Here is an 18,005-nt window from a genome sequence, read left to right as displayed (position 1 = left end):
GGCGTCCCCTAAGTTCCTCTGGTATAGTGCATCCTGAGGACTGGTGTGCACATCACACTCTGCTCAGAGGGTTGGCAGGTTTGCTTCCCCCTCAGACTCTGAGCTCCTTGAGGGCAGATTCTGTTTAATTAAGCTCTGCATCCCCAGGGCCCAGCGGCAGAATCCTTCTTACATCCTCAAGTACCTTGTTCTGTCTGTGCATCTCTTGCTCCTGCCTCACCACCCTGTGCTATCTGCCTTTTCCTTCTCAGTACACAAAATGCTCAGATCGCTCTGTCTTAAAAATCTTTTAACCTGACCATTGACCCTGTATTTCCCTTATACTACTATATAACTGTTCTCCATCCCTTTTCCCAGATTTATGGTAGAGTCTTTCTGCTTCCTCATGCCCATCGATGCCTGAACCCTGCAGTCGAGCATCTGTTCCCCTTGTTCTACAAAAAATCACCCTCTGGTCTCAAGTCAGCAACAATTTCTACTGGATTCTGAGTACACTGTTGGAAGTTCTTGGACTTAGCTACATGGGGCACCGCTGATGATGATTCCTGGAGATCCTGCTCCTTCAGCCTTCATTGTATTGAGCCCCCCGGTATACCTTGTCCTCTGTGGTCCTTTTCTTTCTTTGGGTGCTTTTCTTTCTTTCCTTGTCCCTTAATCGTGAGTGTTTTTGGAGTTCTGTCCTAGCTCATTGCCCTTCTGACTGAATGTACCCTCTGTGGGTGATCCCTTCTCATGGCATAAGATATGCAGACTTCCAATTCCAAACCACACCTGCATCCCAAACACCAGCCCTGTCCACTGATTTCCTGGACTTCTGTTCCTGGGTACACACAGGCACCTCCTCAGCATGACCCACACTCCCAGACTCGTTCTGCCTCCGTATTCTGTTTGTCAGGGCTGCCGCCAGCCACCAGCCGTTCATTCATTCATCCTAGAAGAGAGCTGGTCCATGGTGTCTCCTCCTCTCTCACTGGCATTCCTGTAGCCAGGCAGTCATCAAGTTTTGTCAGTTCAGTTTCCTAAATGTCTTTCAGGTTGTCTTGTTTCTTCATCCCTACTTGGGACCTCAGTATGTCTCATCTGGATTCCCATGTATCTTCCTGAACTTCTGGGCTTATAGCAATAATAATAATAATAATAAGAGCCACCATTTCTTGAATACTTACTGTATTCTAGTGCTTTACATTCATTATCTCATTTATTTCTCATTTTCCAGCTGAGACTGAGGCTTAGAAGGTTTCCTCTCTTTGTTCTTACCACAAATAAATGTGTGAGGTGATGCATATGTTAATTAGCTTGATTTAGTCATTCCACAGTATATTCATATTTCATAACATCACGTTGTACAGCATAAGTATGTGTGTGTGTCAATTTAAAAAAGAAATGTATCATGCCTTGCCAAAGGTCACACAGCACTAAGCCCTAGCCCAGGAGTTGAACCTATGGTTGTGTGGCTCCAAGTCCATGCTCTACACTGCTCTTGTGGGTTTAGTTATAGTACCATTCTGAGCATGTCATTTGCCTACTTAAAACCTTTTGCTGGCTTAAATTGCTTCATGATCTGGGCCCTGCCCACCTCTCCAGTCTTTCCAGTGCCCACTCCCTGCCTCCCACTCCATGCTTGTCTGCACTGTGCCCAGGCTCTGCTCTCTGCCTGGAATGAGCAGCCCAGCCCCTTCAGCTGGCCAGCTCTGTGCGTCTCTTCCAGTAAACTTCCCTACCACCCACAGCCAGAGTAGGGACCCTTCCTCACTCTTCCGTAATACCTTGTACCTCACTCGGTATTATACCTTCCACATTGTATTATGTGTGGTCTGGCATGGCACCCATGTCCCCACCAGCACCGCTGAATATTTTTTAGAGCGAGAGCTGTTCCTTATTGATCTCTGTATCCTAGTACCTAACAGTAAGTACATAGTACCTAGCAGGAGTTTGGTGAACATTTGATCATTATCTTACCAAATTCTAGTGGGAATTTCCAAAACTTATTTCAAAATGATTTCCGTTCCTTAAAGGAATTAGAGAGAACAATAATGAGTAAGCTGTTTCTAGCATTAAGCTAAAGGCAGTGCTTCATTTTTACTTAGATCACTTAAGTTTTGTGGAATGATGGTTTATTTTTCTGTAGCATTCTGAAAGTTTTCATTAAAACAACTTAGTCTTTCAGAAACTTATTTTATAATAAGCCTTGAGATATCTTTAGTTTACATATTGTTGATGAAAAGTATAGACCTGAGTCAGACTTGGGTAACTCACTAGCTGTGTGATTCCAAGAAGTAACTCAATTTTTGTGCTCATTTAATTCTTCATCAGTAAAAGGGGGATAAGAATACCTACCTCACAGGTTGCTGTGAAAATTAAATGGAAAAATGCAGGAAGAACACTCGGCACAATGTCTGAAACATGGCTGTATGGAAAATTGCCCAATAAAATGGTAGCTGTTGTTATTACTTAAGCAACATAATGTCATAGAATATTAAAAGATTATTGTGCCTCTAATGTTCAATATTTAGATATATATAAGTGTAACTCTTTCATATTCTTAATTTTCTTAAATTTTGATTTCTTTGCAAGTGAGCACTTCAGGGCCCTTCATTCTTAGTGTGAGTTGGAGTTGCATCTTGCTCACGGTTGTGGCAATGCAACTTGGCAAATACGGCCTCCAGAAACAATCAACTAAAATCCATGTGAGGGGCTAATTTCTGTGAGGGGGGTCAAGCCATTTGTAGCTGTAAATGAGTTTCCACACCTCAACTTTTTCAAAGTAGGTGGTTTGTTTTTTATTGATAATAGAAGGATGGGATTTCTGAAATGCTGTGGCTGCAGGCCTCAACCTAAGATTTGTAATGCTTTTATAGTTTTATATTCAGTGTTTTTCCTTTTAGAAATGAGAATTTTAAAAAATAGGCCAGTCATGGTGACTCACACCTGTAATCCCAGTACTTTGGGAAGCTGAGGCGGGCGGATCACCTGAGGTCAGGGGTTCGAGACCAGCCTGGCCAAGATGGTGAAACCCCGTCTCTATAAAAAGTACAAAAATTAGCTGATGTGGTGGCAGGTGCCTATAGTCCCAGCTACTTGGGAGGCTGAGGCGGGAGAATCACCTGAACCTGGGAGGCGGAGGTTGCAACGAGCCAAGATCGTGCCACTGCACTCCAGCCTGGACGACACAGTGAGACCCCATCTCAGAAAATAAACAGACACCAAAACCCACCTTGAGATATGTTCCCCCCCACCTCCCCGCATAATACTGCAAAGAAGAGTTGTGGTTTTTTATTCATGTGGTGTGATTTGTGTTGAATGAAGTATTAGGAAGTATTATCTCTTTTCTGTGTTGTCTTCAGGATTCGATTGTGGAAGAGGCATGGGGGCTATGGTTCTCAGCTGATTCTGCAATATGGTTCCCCTCTTTATGGATGGGAATTAGAGGTGGAGGTAGTGGAGCTGAAGATACTCTTGGTAAGATATAACACTGTGCATTTAGTAAACTTTCGTGTCAGAAATTATGCTACCAACATAAATAACTCTAGAAGTTTTCTTTTGATAGAAAATTGTAGCTCAGTCACAGCCCAGAGAGTTATATCTGAAGTTTAGTATTAGCACTTTAATTTCATCAACAGGCAGGGACAAAAGACCTTTCACTTAGGATATCCTGGATTTGTGGTTTCAGATATTTGCTATGTGTGCCAGCTTGCACTCCTCCCTCAAACAGAAGACACTTTATTAAAAATTTTTAAGTGAATTCCAAAAAAAACACAATCACCTTAATATTCATTGGTAGCGTATGGCTCCAGACTGATTTTATTAGGTAACAAAGGTTGCCAGGTAGGAAGCAGAGCAGCCGCTGGGGAGACCCACGTCACTTCCTACCAAAAAAATCTTTCTAGCCCACTAATTAGAGCTGACTAAATCCTCCCTTGAACTGTAACACTCCCTCCTCTGCCCCGCTACTTTGAGAGGGCCAAGCTTTTATCAGTCATTCACAAAGCAATATTGTAAAGGAACTGCCATCACTTATTTTTAAAACCAGACACAGAACCCACCAAATTTTAACAGAAGAGAACTCTGGAAGGAGAGCATCTTGGAGGGAACGGGTGAATTCCTCTAAATTTCTCTCACCTGGAATTCTGCTTTCACACCTGTGCCCAGCCTTCAGCAGCGTGGCTGGGCACAGAAACATTACTGCGTTGTTTCCACTTAGCTGACATTTTAAAAATGAACCTTACCAAATTGTAAGAAAGAGACAAAAGGGAATAATTACCTAAAATACAGACAGTACAGTATAATAACCACTGTCCCCAAAGAAAAGTTTCTGATCCAAAACTCTTAACTCCCATTTAGTTTCTAGGGGCTGGCGCAGCTTCACGTGCCTTACTGGCTCTCTTTGTCTTTTTTTTTTTTTTCCTTTTTGTGGAGAACGGGGTCTCGCTGTATTACCCAGGCAGGTCTCGAACTCCTAGGCTCAAGCTATCCTCCTGCCTCTGCCTCCCTGAGACTTACTGGCTCTCTTTAAGCCTTGTTCTTACCGGGACCCCTGTCACAAATATGGATAACAAACTTTCTTATTCAGATTTTAATACTGTTTTCTGCCTGAGGGCATATTTAGTGGTGGTGATGGCAGGGGGATGGGAGAGAAAGGGATGTAGCCAGGCAAGCAAGCCTGTCTCCCCTGCTTAGAGGCTTCTAAGGCTCACCCCTGGAAAGCCCCTGGGAAGATTGGAGGCCTGGGTGGGAGGTTGCCAAAACCAACCTTCTCCTCCTTTGCAATTAATTCTGCCTTTGTCATTTATTCAAATGTAGTAGTTTTCCAGCATCCTGACAATGGAGCGCTAAAGGTCAAGACCATAAGTGGTCATCTTCTAACTTTAATCTTTCCCAAATCAGTTGCCAGACCAGCTTAGTAGCCTCCCTCTGCCTTGGCTCTGGTTCATTCTGTTGCCTCCTGATCAAATGTTCCCTGCTCCCCTCCAGACAAGGAGAGAATAAGATGCACCTGCATCTTGTGCTCCTGACACACAAAACTTCAGCCCTGTTCTCTGAATAAATCCTGCTTTTTCACACCTCCATAATTTTGTACATATGGTTTCCTTGGCCTGGAACACCAAGCTCTGTTAGTTGTTCCCTGCTCTGTGTGAATGTAACTGAGATGAAGGAAAGAAAGAGAGAAATAGAGCATGCTCATTTGTAGCCTAAGGAGCCTGAGTAGGGAGGGTGGAAGACTTACCCAGGTATACACCACCTGGTACCTCGCACTGTGCAAGCACTCAGTGAGCAGCACCCAAGTACGAGGCAAAAACAATCCCCAAGGATTTCTGTGCCTAGTTGGAGTTCAGAAGGGAAAGCTATGAAGAGAGCCCAGATCAGGGAATTTTATCCTGTGCTGTCCCTGCAGGAACAACTAAGTGTTTCTTTTGAATGGAAACCTATTATTGAGACATTAAGTGCCTTCTCTATAAGATAATATTAACTGGCTGTCCAGTCCATCAGAAATCAACCAAGGGCACACCCTGTTGGAAACATTACTAGTTGTTTGACAAGTCAGGCATCTTCCATCTGGGCCTAGTTTCCACATGTGAAAAACAAGGGTGTTGGACTGAATACATGATGATCTCTATCATTCCTTACAGCTGCTCGTTCTGAAATTCTGTGAACCTGTAAATGTGATGTTGCTTCAGAAATGAATGTCAGTGATCTGAGTTGTAAAAGTGATCTGAGTGATGTAAAAGGAGGGTATGCTAGATGTTTAAATGTGCCGAAGTATCAGTGTTTGGAAATTTCAAGTACAGTAGTTCTACTACTTTTTTCCCTGTAGGTAAATTTTGAAAGTCCCATCAGAATGCAGAATTGAGAGAGGACGCACACACGCACGTTTTCTGTAACAGACATTTACTATGGTCACCACTAGATGGCACCCTTGTATTAGTAAGGAGATTTTTCTCTTAGAACGGGCTTCGGGATGACTTCTAATAAAAACAGATAGTAATGAGTCAATAGCCGAAACTGAGGAATGAGCAAGTTAACCAGAGGAAATAGAAATGGGTGTTTTTCTATCACTGTCTGATGACTTGATCCATAAGATTCGAGGTAAGGAAAAGCTGGAGGTAAGGAAAAACATTGCCCTGAGGAAGATTATTTTATAAATATTTCTTAATTGTAAAGCATAAGATACCTTTAAATCCAAGATGAGTATTATTTGCTTGATGAAAAGGGGTGCCATATTTCAGCAGTTCTTTGGTGCGTTGGTTTGTGTTAGTCTGAAGTCAACCTTCCATCTATTGTTAGCTTCAAAAGCAAGGTTAGTCCTGCAAAGTTGGAAACACCAAGTAGTTACCAAGTTGAGTAAATCCCGTTGAACCAAAAAGTGAAAGCTTGAGTCATCTTTTAGCCAAGGAATCATTTGATTTATGCTTCTGTGGCAGGAGTTGAATGGTTACAATGTGTTAAAAGGGAGCAAGAAAGCTTCGGAAAATTTGTAAAAATTTGTATGACCGTGGTATGTCATTTTTATGGTTCTGTTTCCTTTTCTTGGGAGAGGATTTTTTTTCTCTTCATTCACTGTAAACATCTTTCCATTAACTTTTAAAAATGTGGTTTTTTTTTAAAGCAGTTTCAGGTTCACAGCAAAATTGAGAGGAAGGTACAGACATGTCCCATACGCCCCCTTACACCGCACATGCATAGTCCGCCATTATCAACATCCCCAACCAGAGTAGTACATTTGTTACAATTGATTAATGTACATTGACACATCATTATTGTCCAAAGCCCATAGTTCACTCTTAGCATTGTACAATCGTTGGGTTTGGACAAATTTATAGTGACATATATCTAACATTATACTGTCATACAGAGTGTTTTCACTGTCTTAAAAATCTTCTGTGCTCTACCTGTTCATCTCCCAAATCCCTGGAAGCCATTTATCTTTTCACTGTCTCTATAGTTTTGCCTTTTCCAGAATGTCATACAGTATGCAGCCTTTTCAGACTGACTTCTTTGACTTAGTAATACATGTTTAAGTTTCCTCCATGTCTTTTCATGGCTTGATAGCCCATTTCATTTTAGCACTGAATAATACTCTGTTGTCTAGATATACCACAATTTACCCATTCTCCTAGCAGAGGACATCTTGGTTGCTACCAGGTTTTGCCAATTATGAATAAAGCTGCTATGAACATTTGTGTGCAGGTTTTTATGCGGATGCAAGTTTTCAGCTCCTTTGGATAAATACTAAAGAGCACGATTGCTGGATTATATGCTAAGAGTATGTTTAGTTTTGTAAGAATCTGCCAAACAGTCTTCCAAAGTGTCTGTACAGTTTTGCTTTCCCAAGAGTAATGAATGAGTTTCTTATTCTACATCCTCTGCCGCATTTGGTGGTGTCAGTGCTCTGGATTTTGACCCTTCTAATAGGTGTGTAGTGGTGTATTGATTATACATGACGTAGAGCATCTTTTAATATGCTTATTTGCATCTGTAGGTCTTCTTTGATGAGGTGTTTTGTTGTTGTTGTTTGTTTGTTTTTTTGAGACAGTCTCACTCTGTCACCTGGGCTGGAGTGCAGTGGAGCAATCATAGCTCACTGTAGCCTTGAACTCCTGGGCTCAAGTGATCTTCATGCCCCAGCCTCCCAAGTAGCTGGGACTACAGGTGTGAACCACCATGCCCAGCTAAATTTTTTAATTTTTTGTAGAAACAGGATCTTGCTATGTTTCTCAGGCTGGTGTTGAACTCTTGGCCTCAAGTGATCCTCCCACCTCAGCCTGGTAAAGTATCTTTTAAGGCAGCAGTCCCCAACCTCTTTGGCACCAGGGACTGGTTTCGTGGAAGACATTTTTTCCATGCACTGGGGGTAAGGGGAGGGGGTGGTTTTGGGATGAAATTGTTTCTTTTCAGATCGTCAGGCATTAATTCTCATAAGGAGCACTCAGCCTAGATCCCTTGAATATACAGTTCGCAATAGGGTTCGAGCTCCTATGAGAATCTTAACACTGCTGCTGATCTGACAGGAGGTGGAGCTCAGGCGGTGCTGCTCACTCACCTGCTGCTCTCCTGCTATGCAGCCCAGGGACTGGGGCACCCTATTTTAAGGTCTTTGTAAGTTTAGAATAACAGTCCTTTGTCAGATACTATCTTTTGCAGATATTTTCTCCTGGTCTGAAGCTTGTCTTTTTATTCTCTTTACAGTATCTTTTGCAGAGCAGAATTTTTTTTTTTTTTTTTTTTTTTGAGACATAGTCTTGCTGTATCACCCAGGCTGGAGTGCAGTGGCATGATCTCAGCTCACTGCAAGCTCCGCCTCCCGGGTTCACACCATTCTCCTGCCTCAGCCTCCTGAGTAACTGGGACTACAGGCACCTGCCACCATGCCCCGCTAATTTTGTTTGGCGTTTTTAGTAGAGATAGGGTTTCACCGTGTTAGCCAGGATGGTCTTGATCTCCTGACCTTGTGATCTGCCCGCCTCAACCTCCCAAAGTGCTGGGATTACAGGCATAAGCCACTGCGCCCGGCCAGAGCAGACATTTTTAATGTTAGTCAAGTCTAGTTTGCCGGTTTGTTGGACTTCAGATATTTCAGTAGGTGTATAGTGGTAGTTGTTGTTTTAATTTTTATTTCTCTAATGACAAATGCTATGGCACATCTTTTCATATGCTCATTTGTCATCTTTTGGGGCAAGGTGTCTATTCAAGTCTTCTCATTTTTCAGTTGGATTGTTTTCTTGTTGAGATTTAAGAATTCTTTCTATATTTTGGATACAAATTCTTTATCAGACAGGTGTTTAGCAAATATTTTATCTTGCTCTGGGGCTTGTCTTTTGATTTTCTTAATAGTGTCTTTGAGGAAGCACAGATTTTTAAATTTAATAATGTACAACTTAACCAGATTTCGCTTTCATGGATTGTGCTTTGGTATTGTGTCTAAAAACTTGTTACTGTAGATATTTCGATTACCCTGATTTGATCTTTACACATTACATGAATATATAAAAATATCACGTGTGCCCTGAAAATATGCACATCTATTGTATATCAATTTTTATAAATATTTATTTAGAGACAGGGTCTCGCTTTGTCACCCAGGCTGGAGTGCAGTGTCATGATCATGGCTCACTGCAGCCTTGATCTGTAGGGCTCAAGTGATCCTCCCACCTCAGCTTCCCAAGCAGCTGGGACTACAGGTGCACACCACCACACTTGGCTAGTTTTTGTGCTTTTTGTAGAGATGGGACTTCTCTGTGTCGCGGAGGATGGTCTTGAACTCCTGGGGTCAATAGATCTGCCTGCCTTGGCCTCCCGAAGTGCTGGAATTACAGGCATGAGCCACTGTACCCGGCCTCAATTTATTTTTTAGAGATGGGGTCTTGCTGTGTTGCCCACACCAGTTTCAAACTCCTGGCCTCAGGTGATCCTCCCGCCTCAGTCTGTGATCCATTTTGAGTTAATTTTTGTGAAAGGTGTCAGGTCTGTGTCTAGTTTTATGGGTTTTTTTTTTAACATATAGTCATCCAGTTGTTCGGCACCCTTTGTTGAAAAGTCTTATTCTTTCTCCGTTTAGTTGTCTTTATGCCATTGTCAAAGATCAGGTATTGCTGGATCTATTTCTGGCCCGTCTGTTCTATTGATGTATGTGTTTATTATTTTGCCAATACCAGGGCTACTTTGATTATAAGTCTTAAAATCTGGTAGTAGAAGTCCTCTAACTTTATTCCTTCTTTTTTCAGTTTCGTATGGGTCTTTTGCCTTTCCATACAAACTTTGGAATCTTTTTGTCAACATCTACAAAATAGCTTCCTGGGATTTTGAGTGGAATTGTGTTGAACCTATAGAGCAAGTCGGGAATAACTGACATCTTAACAATATTGAATCTTTCAATCCACAGGCATGCAATATTTCTCTACTTATTTAGATCTTGGATTTCTTTTATTGTTGTTTTGCAGTTTTTCACATAGCAATTATCTGTTTTGTTAGATTTATATGTGTTTTCATTTGGTGTTAGTATAAATGGTATTTTTTTAACTTTGAAATTTTAGTGGTTCATTGCTAGTATAGAAAAAGGCAATTGACTTTCATATATTGACCTTATCTCCTGTGACCTTGCTATACTTGCTTATTAGTTCTAGGATTTTGTGTGTGTATGTTTGTAGATTCTTTGAGATCTTCCATATAGATAATCATGTCATCTTTGAACAAAGACAGTTTTATTTCTTCCTTTTCTTTTTTTTTTGTTTTTTTGTTTGTTTTTTGAGACGGAGTCTCGCTCTGTCGCCGGGGCTGGAGTGCAGTGGCCGGATCTCAGCTCACTGCAAGCTCCGCCTCCTGGGTTTACACCATTTTCCTGCCTCAGCCTCCCAAGTAGCTGGGACTACAGGAGCCTGCCACCGCGCCCGGCTAGTTTTTTGTATTTTTTTAGTAGAGACGGGGTTTCACCGTGTTCGCCAGGATGGTCTCGATCTCCGGACCTCGTGATCCGCCCGTCTCGGCCTCCCAAAGTGCTGGGGTTACAGGCTTGAGCCACCGCGCCCGGCCCCTTTTCAATTTAGTTACCTTTTATTTCTTTTTCTTGTCTAACTGCATTGGCTAGGACTTCCAGTATGACATTCTTCATATTCTTTACTCAATAAGATAGAATTGTTCCCAGCTCAATTTTCTCCCCAACCAATTTTGAAGGCATATACAATTTGTACTTCATTTTTACTATCAGGGTATAAAATTTTTTTTTTTTTTTTTTTTTTTTTTTGAGACTGAGTCTGGCTCTGTCGCCCAGGCTGGAGTGCGGTGGCCGGATCTCAGCTCACTGCATGCTCCGCCGCCCGGGTTCACGCCATTCTCCTGCCTCAGCCTCCCGAGTAGCTGGGACCACAGGCGCCCGCCACTTCGCCCGGCTAGTTTTTTGTATTTTTTAGTAGAGACGGGGTTTCACCATGTTAGCCAGGATGGTCTCGATCTCCTGACCTCGTGATCCGCCCGTCTCGGCCTCCCAAAGTGCTGGGATTACAGGCTTGAGCCACCGCGCCCGGCCTAGGGTATAAAATTTAATGTCTTTTTTTTTTTTTTTTTAAGTTCTTCTATATCCTTACTTATTTTTTGTCTGCTTGACCTGTCTTGCACTTAGAATGATAATGTTGTCAGCATCTCTAATTATTAATGTGTTTCTAATTTTCCTTGCATCTTCTATAGCATTTGCTTTAGCAAAAGTTGTTGCTATGTTATTTGATGCATAGATATTTATAACTGTTATTTCTTCATTGTCAGTTGTGGCTTTGGCATTTAGAAAAGTCTTTGTCAGATTTAATGCTTTTTTTGTCTTAAATCTTACTTTATCTGAATCAAAATCATGACCCCCTACTTTCTTTTGGTTTCTATTTGCCTGATATGCCATTGTACATTCTTTTATTTTGTGTCCCTAAATCATTTTAATATTAGCATAGAGTTGGGTTTTGTTTTGTGAGCCAGTTTGAAAATCTTTCATATAATAGGTGAGGTAAGCCCATTCATAGTTTTTGATATGACAGATATGTTTATCTTACTCTGTTACTTTTATGTTATAATTGCTACATACTCTGTTATGTTTGCTGTATTTGCCTACCTGATGTGTTTTCTTTATTTTCTTTTTTTTTTTTTTCAAAAGATCGGGTCTCGCTGTGTTGCCCAGGCTGGAGTGCAGTGGCTATTCACAGAAGTGATCATAGCACACTTTAGCCTTGGACTCCTGGGCTCAAGCGATTCTCCTGCCTCAGCCTCTCAAGCATCTGGAACTACAGATGTGTACCACCATGTCCAGCTAGTGAAACGTCTTTATATCTTTTTAAATGCCCTTAGTCCTCTGTTATTTAATTTTTTACTCTCAAGCTTGTCAGTTTTTAAAGGTTGTCTTTTAACTCCCACCTATTGCCAATACAACAGTGAGCTTATTCTACTTTCCTCTTTCCCTTCTCCCATTTTTAAACTTATGTTATTTTTAGCTTGTCAGAACATATAACATTTATATATTATTATTCTGCCCTATCTCAACCTTTGTTTTAGTCTTAAGACCACATTTAAATATATTAACTGTTCACTGTGTGTCCTTTTGCCCAAATTTCTCATCACTTTTTCGTTGGATGAAGCTCATTCTCTAGTAGTGTCAGGAACTGTGACATATTGGAGATGTTACCTTACTCACAAGCTAGTAAGTTTGCTTGTTAGCGTTTCATGGATCCTGACAGAAAACATGAGACTCTTGGGCCATATTCAAATATATTGCCATATTACTCATGGCAGAAACAATAGCCAGAACACCCTCTTCATTTGCATCAGTTCTCTATGTCCCACAAATCCCATGGGGATGACACATGTGTGTCTAGATGAATATCTAGATATGCAGTGGTTTGTGTTAGAACACTTGAGGAATCTAGTGTTTTTATAGTAAACAAACGCTCTTTGGGAATCAATGCTACCTTATCCCTCCAGGTTGCTCCTTGAAAACACAAGCCTACGAAATGACCTGGGAAAAGAGCAGTCAGGATCTTGCCTTTTTGGCATACGTAGTAGGAATTAGCAGGAATGCCCAGGGCCCATGGCAGAATGCCTCTCCCCAAAAGAAGATTCCCAAGAAGGGCTGTGAGCATAGTATTCTCTGAGTCCATCCATGTTTAAGACGTTTTCTGTAGCCTTGATATTTAAAGGACTGATTTGCTAGATACAAAATCCTTTTTTTTTTTTTTTTTTTTTTTTTTTTTGAGGCGGAGTCTCGCTCTGCCGCCCAGGCTGGAGTGCAGTGGCCAGATCTCTGCTCACTGCAAGCTCCGCCTCCCGGGTTCACGCCATTCTCCTGCCTCAGCCTCCCGAGTAGCTGGGACCCCAGGCGCCGCCACCGCGCCCGGCTAGTTTTTTTGTATTTTTTAGTAGAGACGGGGTTTCACCGTGTTAGTCAGGATGGTCTCGATCTCCTGACCTCGTGATCCGCCCATCTCGGCCTCCCAAAGTGCTGGGATTACAGGCTTGAGCCACCGCGCCCGGCCAAAATCCTTAGTTGACTTTTTCTTCCCTTAAATTTCTTGAAAATGCTGCTCTATTCTCACCTTGTTTTTATGTTTCCCTTGGGGAGTCTGGTGGAGAACCTAGTTGTCTTGATTATGTGGTCTTTTTATCATAAAACTCTTTTGAGATATGTGGTCTTTTTATCATAAAACTCCAAGGTCTTCCTCTGTCTCTCTCTGTAAATACACATACTTTTTAAAGTCTAATAGTTTTACTAGGATATGCCTCAATTGAGCTTTAGAGGGTGATTTTCCCAGGTACCCAGTAGGCCCTTTCAGTATGTAGATTTGGGCTTTCTTTTGTTTCTGAAAGTGTTATTAGACTATAGTTTTAAATTTTAGTTCTGTTTCATTATTTTGTTTCTCTTTTAATTTAGGGATTTCAAACATGTGTGTTGGATCTTCTTTGCCTCCTTCCCTTTCAACTACTTTATCGCTGATCCCTCTTTGTTTATCATATTTTCATTCTCATGGTTATTTTGCTTTTATTATTCAATTTTCTTTATTACATTTTTATTTGAATCTGTTCTCCTTTGGACACTTTGATATTTAGTCTTCATTTCAGATATAATTTTATCTTTTTCTTTTTTTTTACTGAATTCAATCAGTTTTTCTTTCAGTTCTGCCCACTTTTAGTCCACTTCTATTTTCAGTTTTTGAATTGATTAAACATATAGTTTTTCATAGCCCAAATGCCTATTTAAGGATATTTAATTCAGTTTGGGTTATTGTGTTAAAGTTTACTTTGTGATTGTTTTTTTGGAGGGCATTTTCATTAGCCGAAATGTTTGATCTTCTTTTTCTATTATCTCCTGAAAATGGTTTTGTGTAGTTGTAAACTACTTGCATCTGTTCCTTTTGTAGACAGGATTGGAAGTTTGGGTTGGTTTATAAGATCCCTAGTTTGCAAACTCTGTAATCCTTAAATGCAGTGAAGTATAGTGTCTTTAGTGGATGGCTTTTTGCTTGAAGAGGTCAGTGGGGGAGGAATTACATGCCCCTGATTGTTTTACCTCGCCTTTGTGTTACAGGAATCTGAATTTCCTCCTGCCTCTTTCTCCTTTCCCATCCAGTCACTAGAGGGCACCTCCTCTCCCTTCTTTTTTACTCATTTCTTCCTGAGAAGCAATGCCTTTTTCAGAATGCCATAGCATCCCACAGACTCTGTCTCTTCCCTGTGGTTAGTGCTCCAAATAAGATGTTTTTCAGTGTTTTTATAATTAAGGTAGACTGTCTCTTTCAGGGATGATTTTGGCTCAGATTTAGGCCTTCTGCTCTGTTCTTCTCTCTTCCGTGCCATTTTCCCAAATTCTCCTCACTTTCCACAAAGATTTGCAGTGGGACCTCAGGAGATAGCTGTGCTTAGAATTTGCTGTTTATTGTTTTTACTTATAGGTGTATTGAGTCTGTGTAGTCTGTGTCAATTAATTGTGCTGAAGATGTGGGGTTTGTATGCTTGTATTTGTTACTGTTGATCTGTATAGATTTTCAGAGGATTTCACATATTCAGCTATGTAGATATATTGTGATTTTTAACCAGTGCTCTATTTGTTAAATATATTGGTGGTTTTAAAGTGTGCAGATTATAACCATACTTGTAGCTTAATGTTTATACAGCTGTGATTAATCTCTGGATAAATTTCCGGAAATAGATCAAAAGTTACATATTTCAGAACTTTTACTAATATAGACTTCCCAGTGTCCCTCCAGAAAACCCACAAGTATTTATTATTGATTTTTCTTTTTTTTTCTTTTTTTGAGACAGAGTCTCACTCTGTCGCCCAGGCTGGAGTGCAATGGCACGATCTTGGCTTACTGTAACTTCTGCCTCTCAGGTTCAAGGGATTCTCCTGCTTCAGCCTCCCGAGTTGCTGGGATTACAGGCACCCGCCCCCAAGCCTGGCTAATTTTTGTATTTTTTTTCTAGTAGAGATGGGAATTCACCATGTTGGCCAGGCTGGTCTCGAACTCCTGACTTCCAGTGATCCACCCACCTTGGCCTCCCAAAGTGCTGGGATTACAAGTGTGAGCCACCGTGCCGGACCTATATTTATTATTTATCGGGTTTCTGCTGGGTGGCAGGTGTGGCACTGACAAAGCACTGAGGATACAAAACTCAGTCCAACCCATGCCTGCCCTTAAGCCCAGGAGGTAAACATGAAGCACAGAGGGACAGTGTGACAAATGTTTCGCCCAAAGGGTAAGTTCGAAGAGGTATACGAACACAGAAGGAAGGCCGTAGGGCTTTCTGGAACCCTTTTCCATGATAAACAAGGTCACCTCTGTCCTCCCAGAGTACGAACATCCACAGTTTCTTACCTTACTGAAAACCTGACTCTCCTTGAAGACAGTGCCACCCTTGCTGCCACTCAAGGTGAGTCAGGCTGTTCACTCTGCCACCCCACCAGTCTCTCTCCCAGCTCTCATCCTGCGCCTTAGGCACCTGCATTTGTCCTGAGATTCCCTCACGGATTCTTCTTTCTCCCTGCATCCCGCAAATGGTGCTCCATGGGCTCTGGCCCATAACCTTTCTCTTCCCCTCTGCAGTCTCCCTGTGTGGTCCCACTGTACCTTCCCACGGCTTCAGTGGCTCCCACATGCCACTTCTGGGCCACATCCTTCTCCTGCATCTCTGTCCCAACTGCCCACCTGGACATCTCCACATGGTTCCTCTGCAGACACTGCAGACTCAGCATGTGCAAAAGCCACCTCATCATTGTTCCCTGACCTGCTTTTCTCTGTACTCTGGATCTGCTAGTTGCACTACCAGTTTCCACCTCGTTCCTAATCAGGAACCTACAGCGTCAGCCTTTGTCTTCTTCACCATTTGCCCTCTGCTTCTCTGTCTATCTCTTTTCCTTTCAGGGAATATCATTTCTCTGCCACTTTGTGTTTCTATTCTTTAAAACAAAAAACAAAACCTCTTTTGCCTTCATCCCCTACTTTAAATCTCCCCCTTTTCTCTTCCCTCTTGCCTTTTCTTTCTCTGTATTTTTCTAGCCACTTCATTGTTGCTCATTTTCTCCATTTCTCTTTTTCCTCTTGCTTCTCTAGTGGTTCCTTCTCATTCCCTGTTCACACTCTCCTGAGTCCTCACTGCCCAGATACCAATCTTGATCTTGTTCCTGTTCTTTTTCCTTTAGGGGATTTGAGTTTGGATGGGACAGCTTGAGTCTGGCCATTTGTAAAGCCTGGGGCATGGGAGAATGGGGTAAGCAATGTATCAAATACTTTTTTTTTTTTTAGAAATAGGGTCTCACTATGTTGCCCAGGCTGGTCTGGAACTCCTGGCCTCAATTAATTCTCCTGCGTCAGCCTCCCAAAGTGTTGGGATTACAGCCTTAAATACTTCTAAACTACAATCCAACTTACTGTTTTCTCTTTCCCTTCTACACCAAGAGGTAGACCAGTATTCGTCCTCTGAGCATACCTGGATTCCCAAATGACAACTCTGGGGTGCCTTGAAGACTACAGTTATAATTTTGGGGCAGACCCCCAGAAATCCTCAAACCTGATCAAAGATACCTGAATGATCAGGAAGGAGGGCTTTAGAGGTATGTCAGTGTGCAAGCAGCAGCTGATCTTTGTGGTGTTTTTGTTGCTGTTGTTGTTTTTGGAGACAGGGTCTTGCTCTGTCACCCAGGTTTGAGTGCAGTGGTGTGATCACAGCTCACTGCAGCCTCAACTTCCCAGGTTCAAGCAATCTTCCCACCTCAGCCTCCCGAGCAGATGTGACCACCAGTGCATGCCACCACGCCCAGCTAATGTTTGTATTTTTAGTAGAGACAGGGTTTCGTTATGTTGCCCAGACTGGTCTCGAACTCCTGAGCTCAAGAAATGTGCCTGCCTTGACTTCCCAAAGTACTGGGATTACAGACATGAGCCACCGCTCCCAGCCCTGATCTTGGTGCTTTTCACGGTGGCTTTTCTTCACCGCCTTCTTGAGATGCGGTTCATCTTTATCACTTATCACACTGTAGCCTTGAGAAGTATGACTAATAACTTCAGGAGGCAGTTGAGTTCAGTAAAGAGTATTTTGAACTCCTAAATTGTTCTGTTAATGACGGCTGCTCAGAAAGGAGTCAAGGTCTATAAATAATGGCAGATTAGCACCTTGAATAGACAGCTTGTTCTTATAGATTTTTGGAGGTGGAATATATTGTTTTTTTATTGACTTAATAAAACGAGTATGTGACAATTTAAGGTAGGAATAATCTTTTAACCTTAATATACTCCTTGTTTAATTTTAATAAAGTAAGTAGGGTAGAATTTCAGATATTAATTAGTTCTATTCATAATGCTTTTGAAGGGACATAAAGGATATGTTGTTCCACCCTTCTGCAATGGTCAAAATGGTATTGCTTCCAGAGAGTGAACAAACATATGAGATCATTAAGTAATTACACAATTTATAGCTTATCTAAATATGATTTGATATTGAAAATTTTGGGCTGGGCATGGTAGCTCATGCCTGTAACCCCAGCACTTTGGGAGGCCAAAGCTGGAGGATCACTTGAGCCCAGGAGTTCAAGACCAGCCTGGGCAACATAGTGAGGCCCTATATATGCAAAAAATCAAAGAATTTAGCCAGGTGTGGTGACCCACACCTGTGGTTCCAGCTGCTCAGAGAGGCTGAGTCAGGAGGATTGCTTGAGTCCAGGAAGTGGAGGCTGCAGTGAGCTGTGACTGTACCATTTTACTTTAGCCTAACTGACACAGCGAGACCCCATCTCAAAAAGAAAAAAAAGGAAGTCTGGCTCTGATAAAAGGTTCTGCCTGTAGTAATCTATTTTTGGAGAGTAGTAGTAGTAGTAGTTTTCTATTGATACATTAAAACATATCTTACAACTTAGTTGCTTAAAACAAAATGTTTCCAATCTCTCAGTTTCTGTGGGTCAGGAATTTGGGAAGGGTTTAGTTGAGTAGTTCTGGCCCCATCTCTCATGCAGTTGCAGTCAAAGTGTTGGCTAGGACTGTAGTCATCTGCAG

General features: G+C 41.8%; 1 protein-coding gene across 8 annotated transcripts in view; it reads left to right on the top strand.

The window, feature by feature from the left end:
* Positions 1-18,005, top strand: part of HACD2 (3-hydroxyacyl-CoA dehydratase 2) — a 95,983-nt gene that overhangs the window by 20,129 nt on the left and 57,849 nt on the right. The window contains exons 1-2 of one of the 8 annotated variants that reach the window (XM_021934133.2): positions 15,023-15,390; positions 16,160-16,227. The exons of 4 other annotated variants lie outside the window; for them this stretch is intronic. In XM_021934133.2, coding sequence (XP_021789825.1) covers positions 16,215-16,227 — 13 coding nt within the window. In that variant the 5' untranslated portion in view covers positions 15,023-15,390; positions 16,160-16,214. Of the gene's footprint in view, positions 1-3,344; positions 3,460-15,022; positions 15,391-16,159; positions 16,228-16,290; positions 16,571-18,005 lie in introns of those variants that run through there. 3 more of the 8 variants (XM_021934134.2, XM_021934131.2, XM_021934132.2) reach the window with 3 other exon arrangements.

This window comes from Papio anubis, chromosome 2, assembly GCF_008728515.1.
Source record: "Papio anubis isolate 15944 chromosome 2, Panubis1.0, whole genome shotgun sequence".
Taxonomy (NCBI): domain Eukaryota; kingdom Metazoa; phylum Chordata; class Mammalia; order Primates; family Cercopithecidae; genus Papio; species Papio anubis.
The sequence above is the reverse complement of the archived record's forward strand: the minus strand, read 5'-3'. Positions and strand labels throughout refer to the sequence as shown.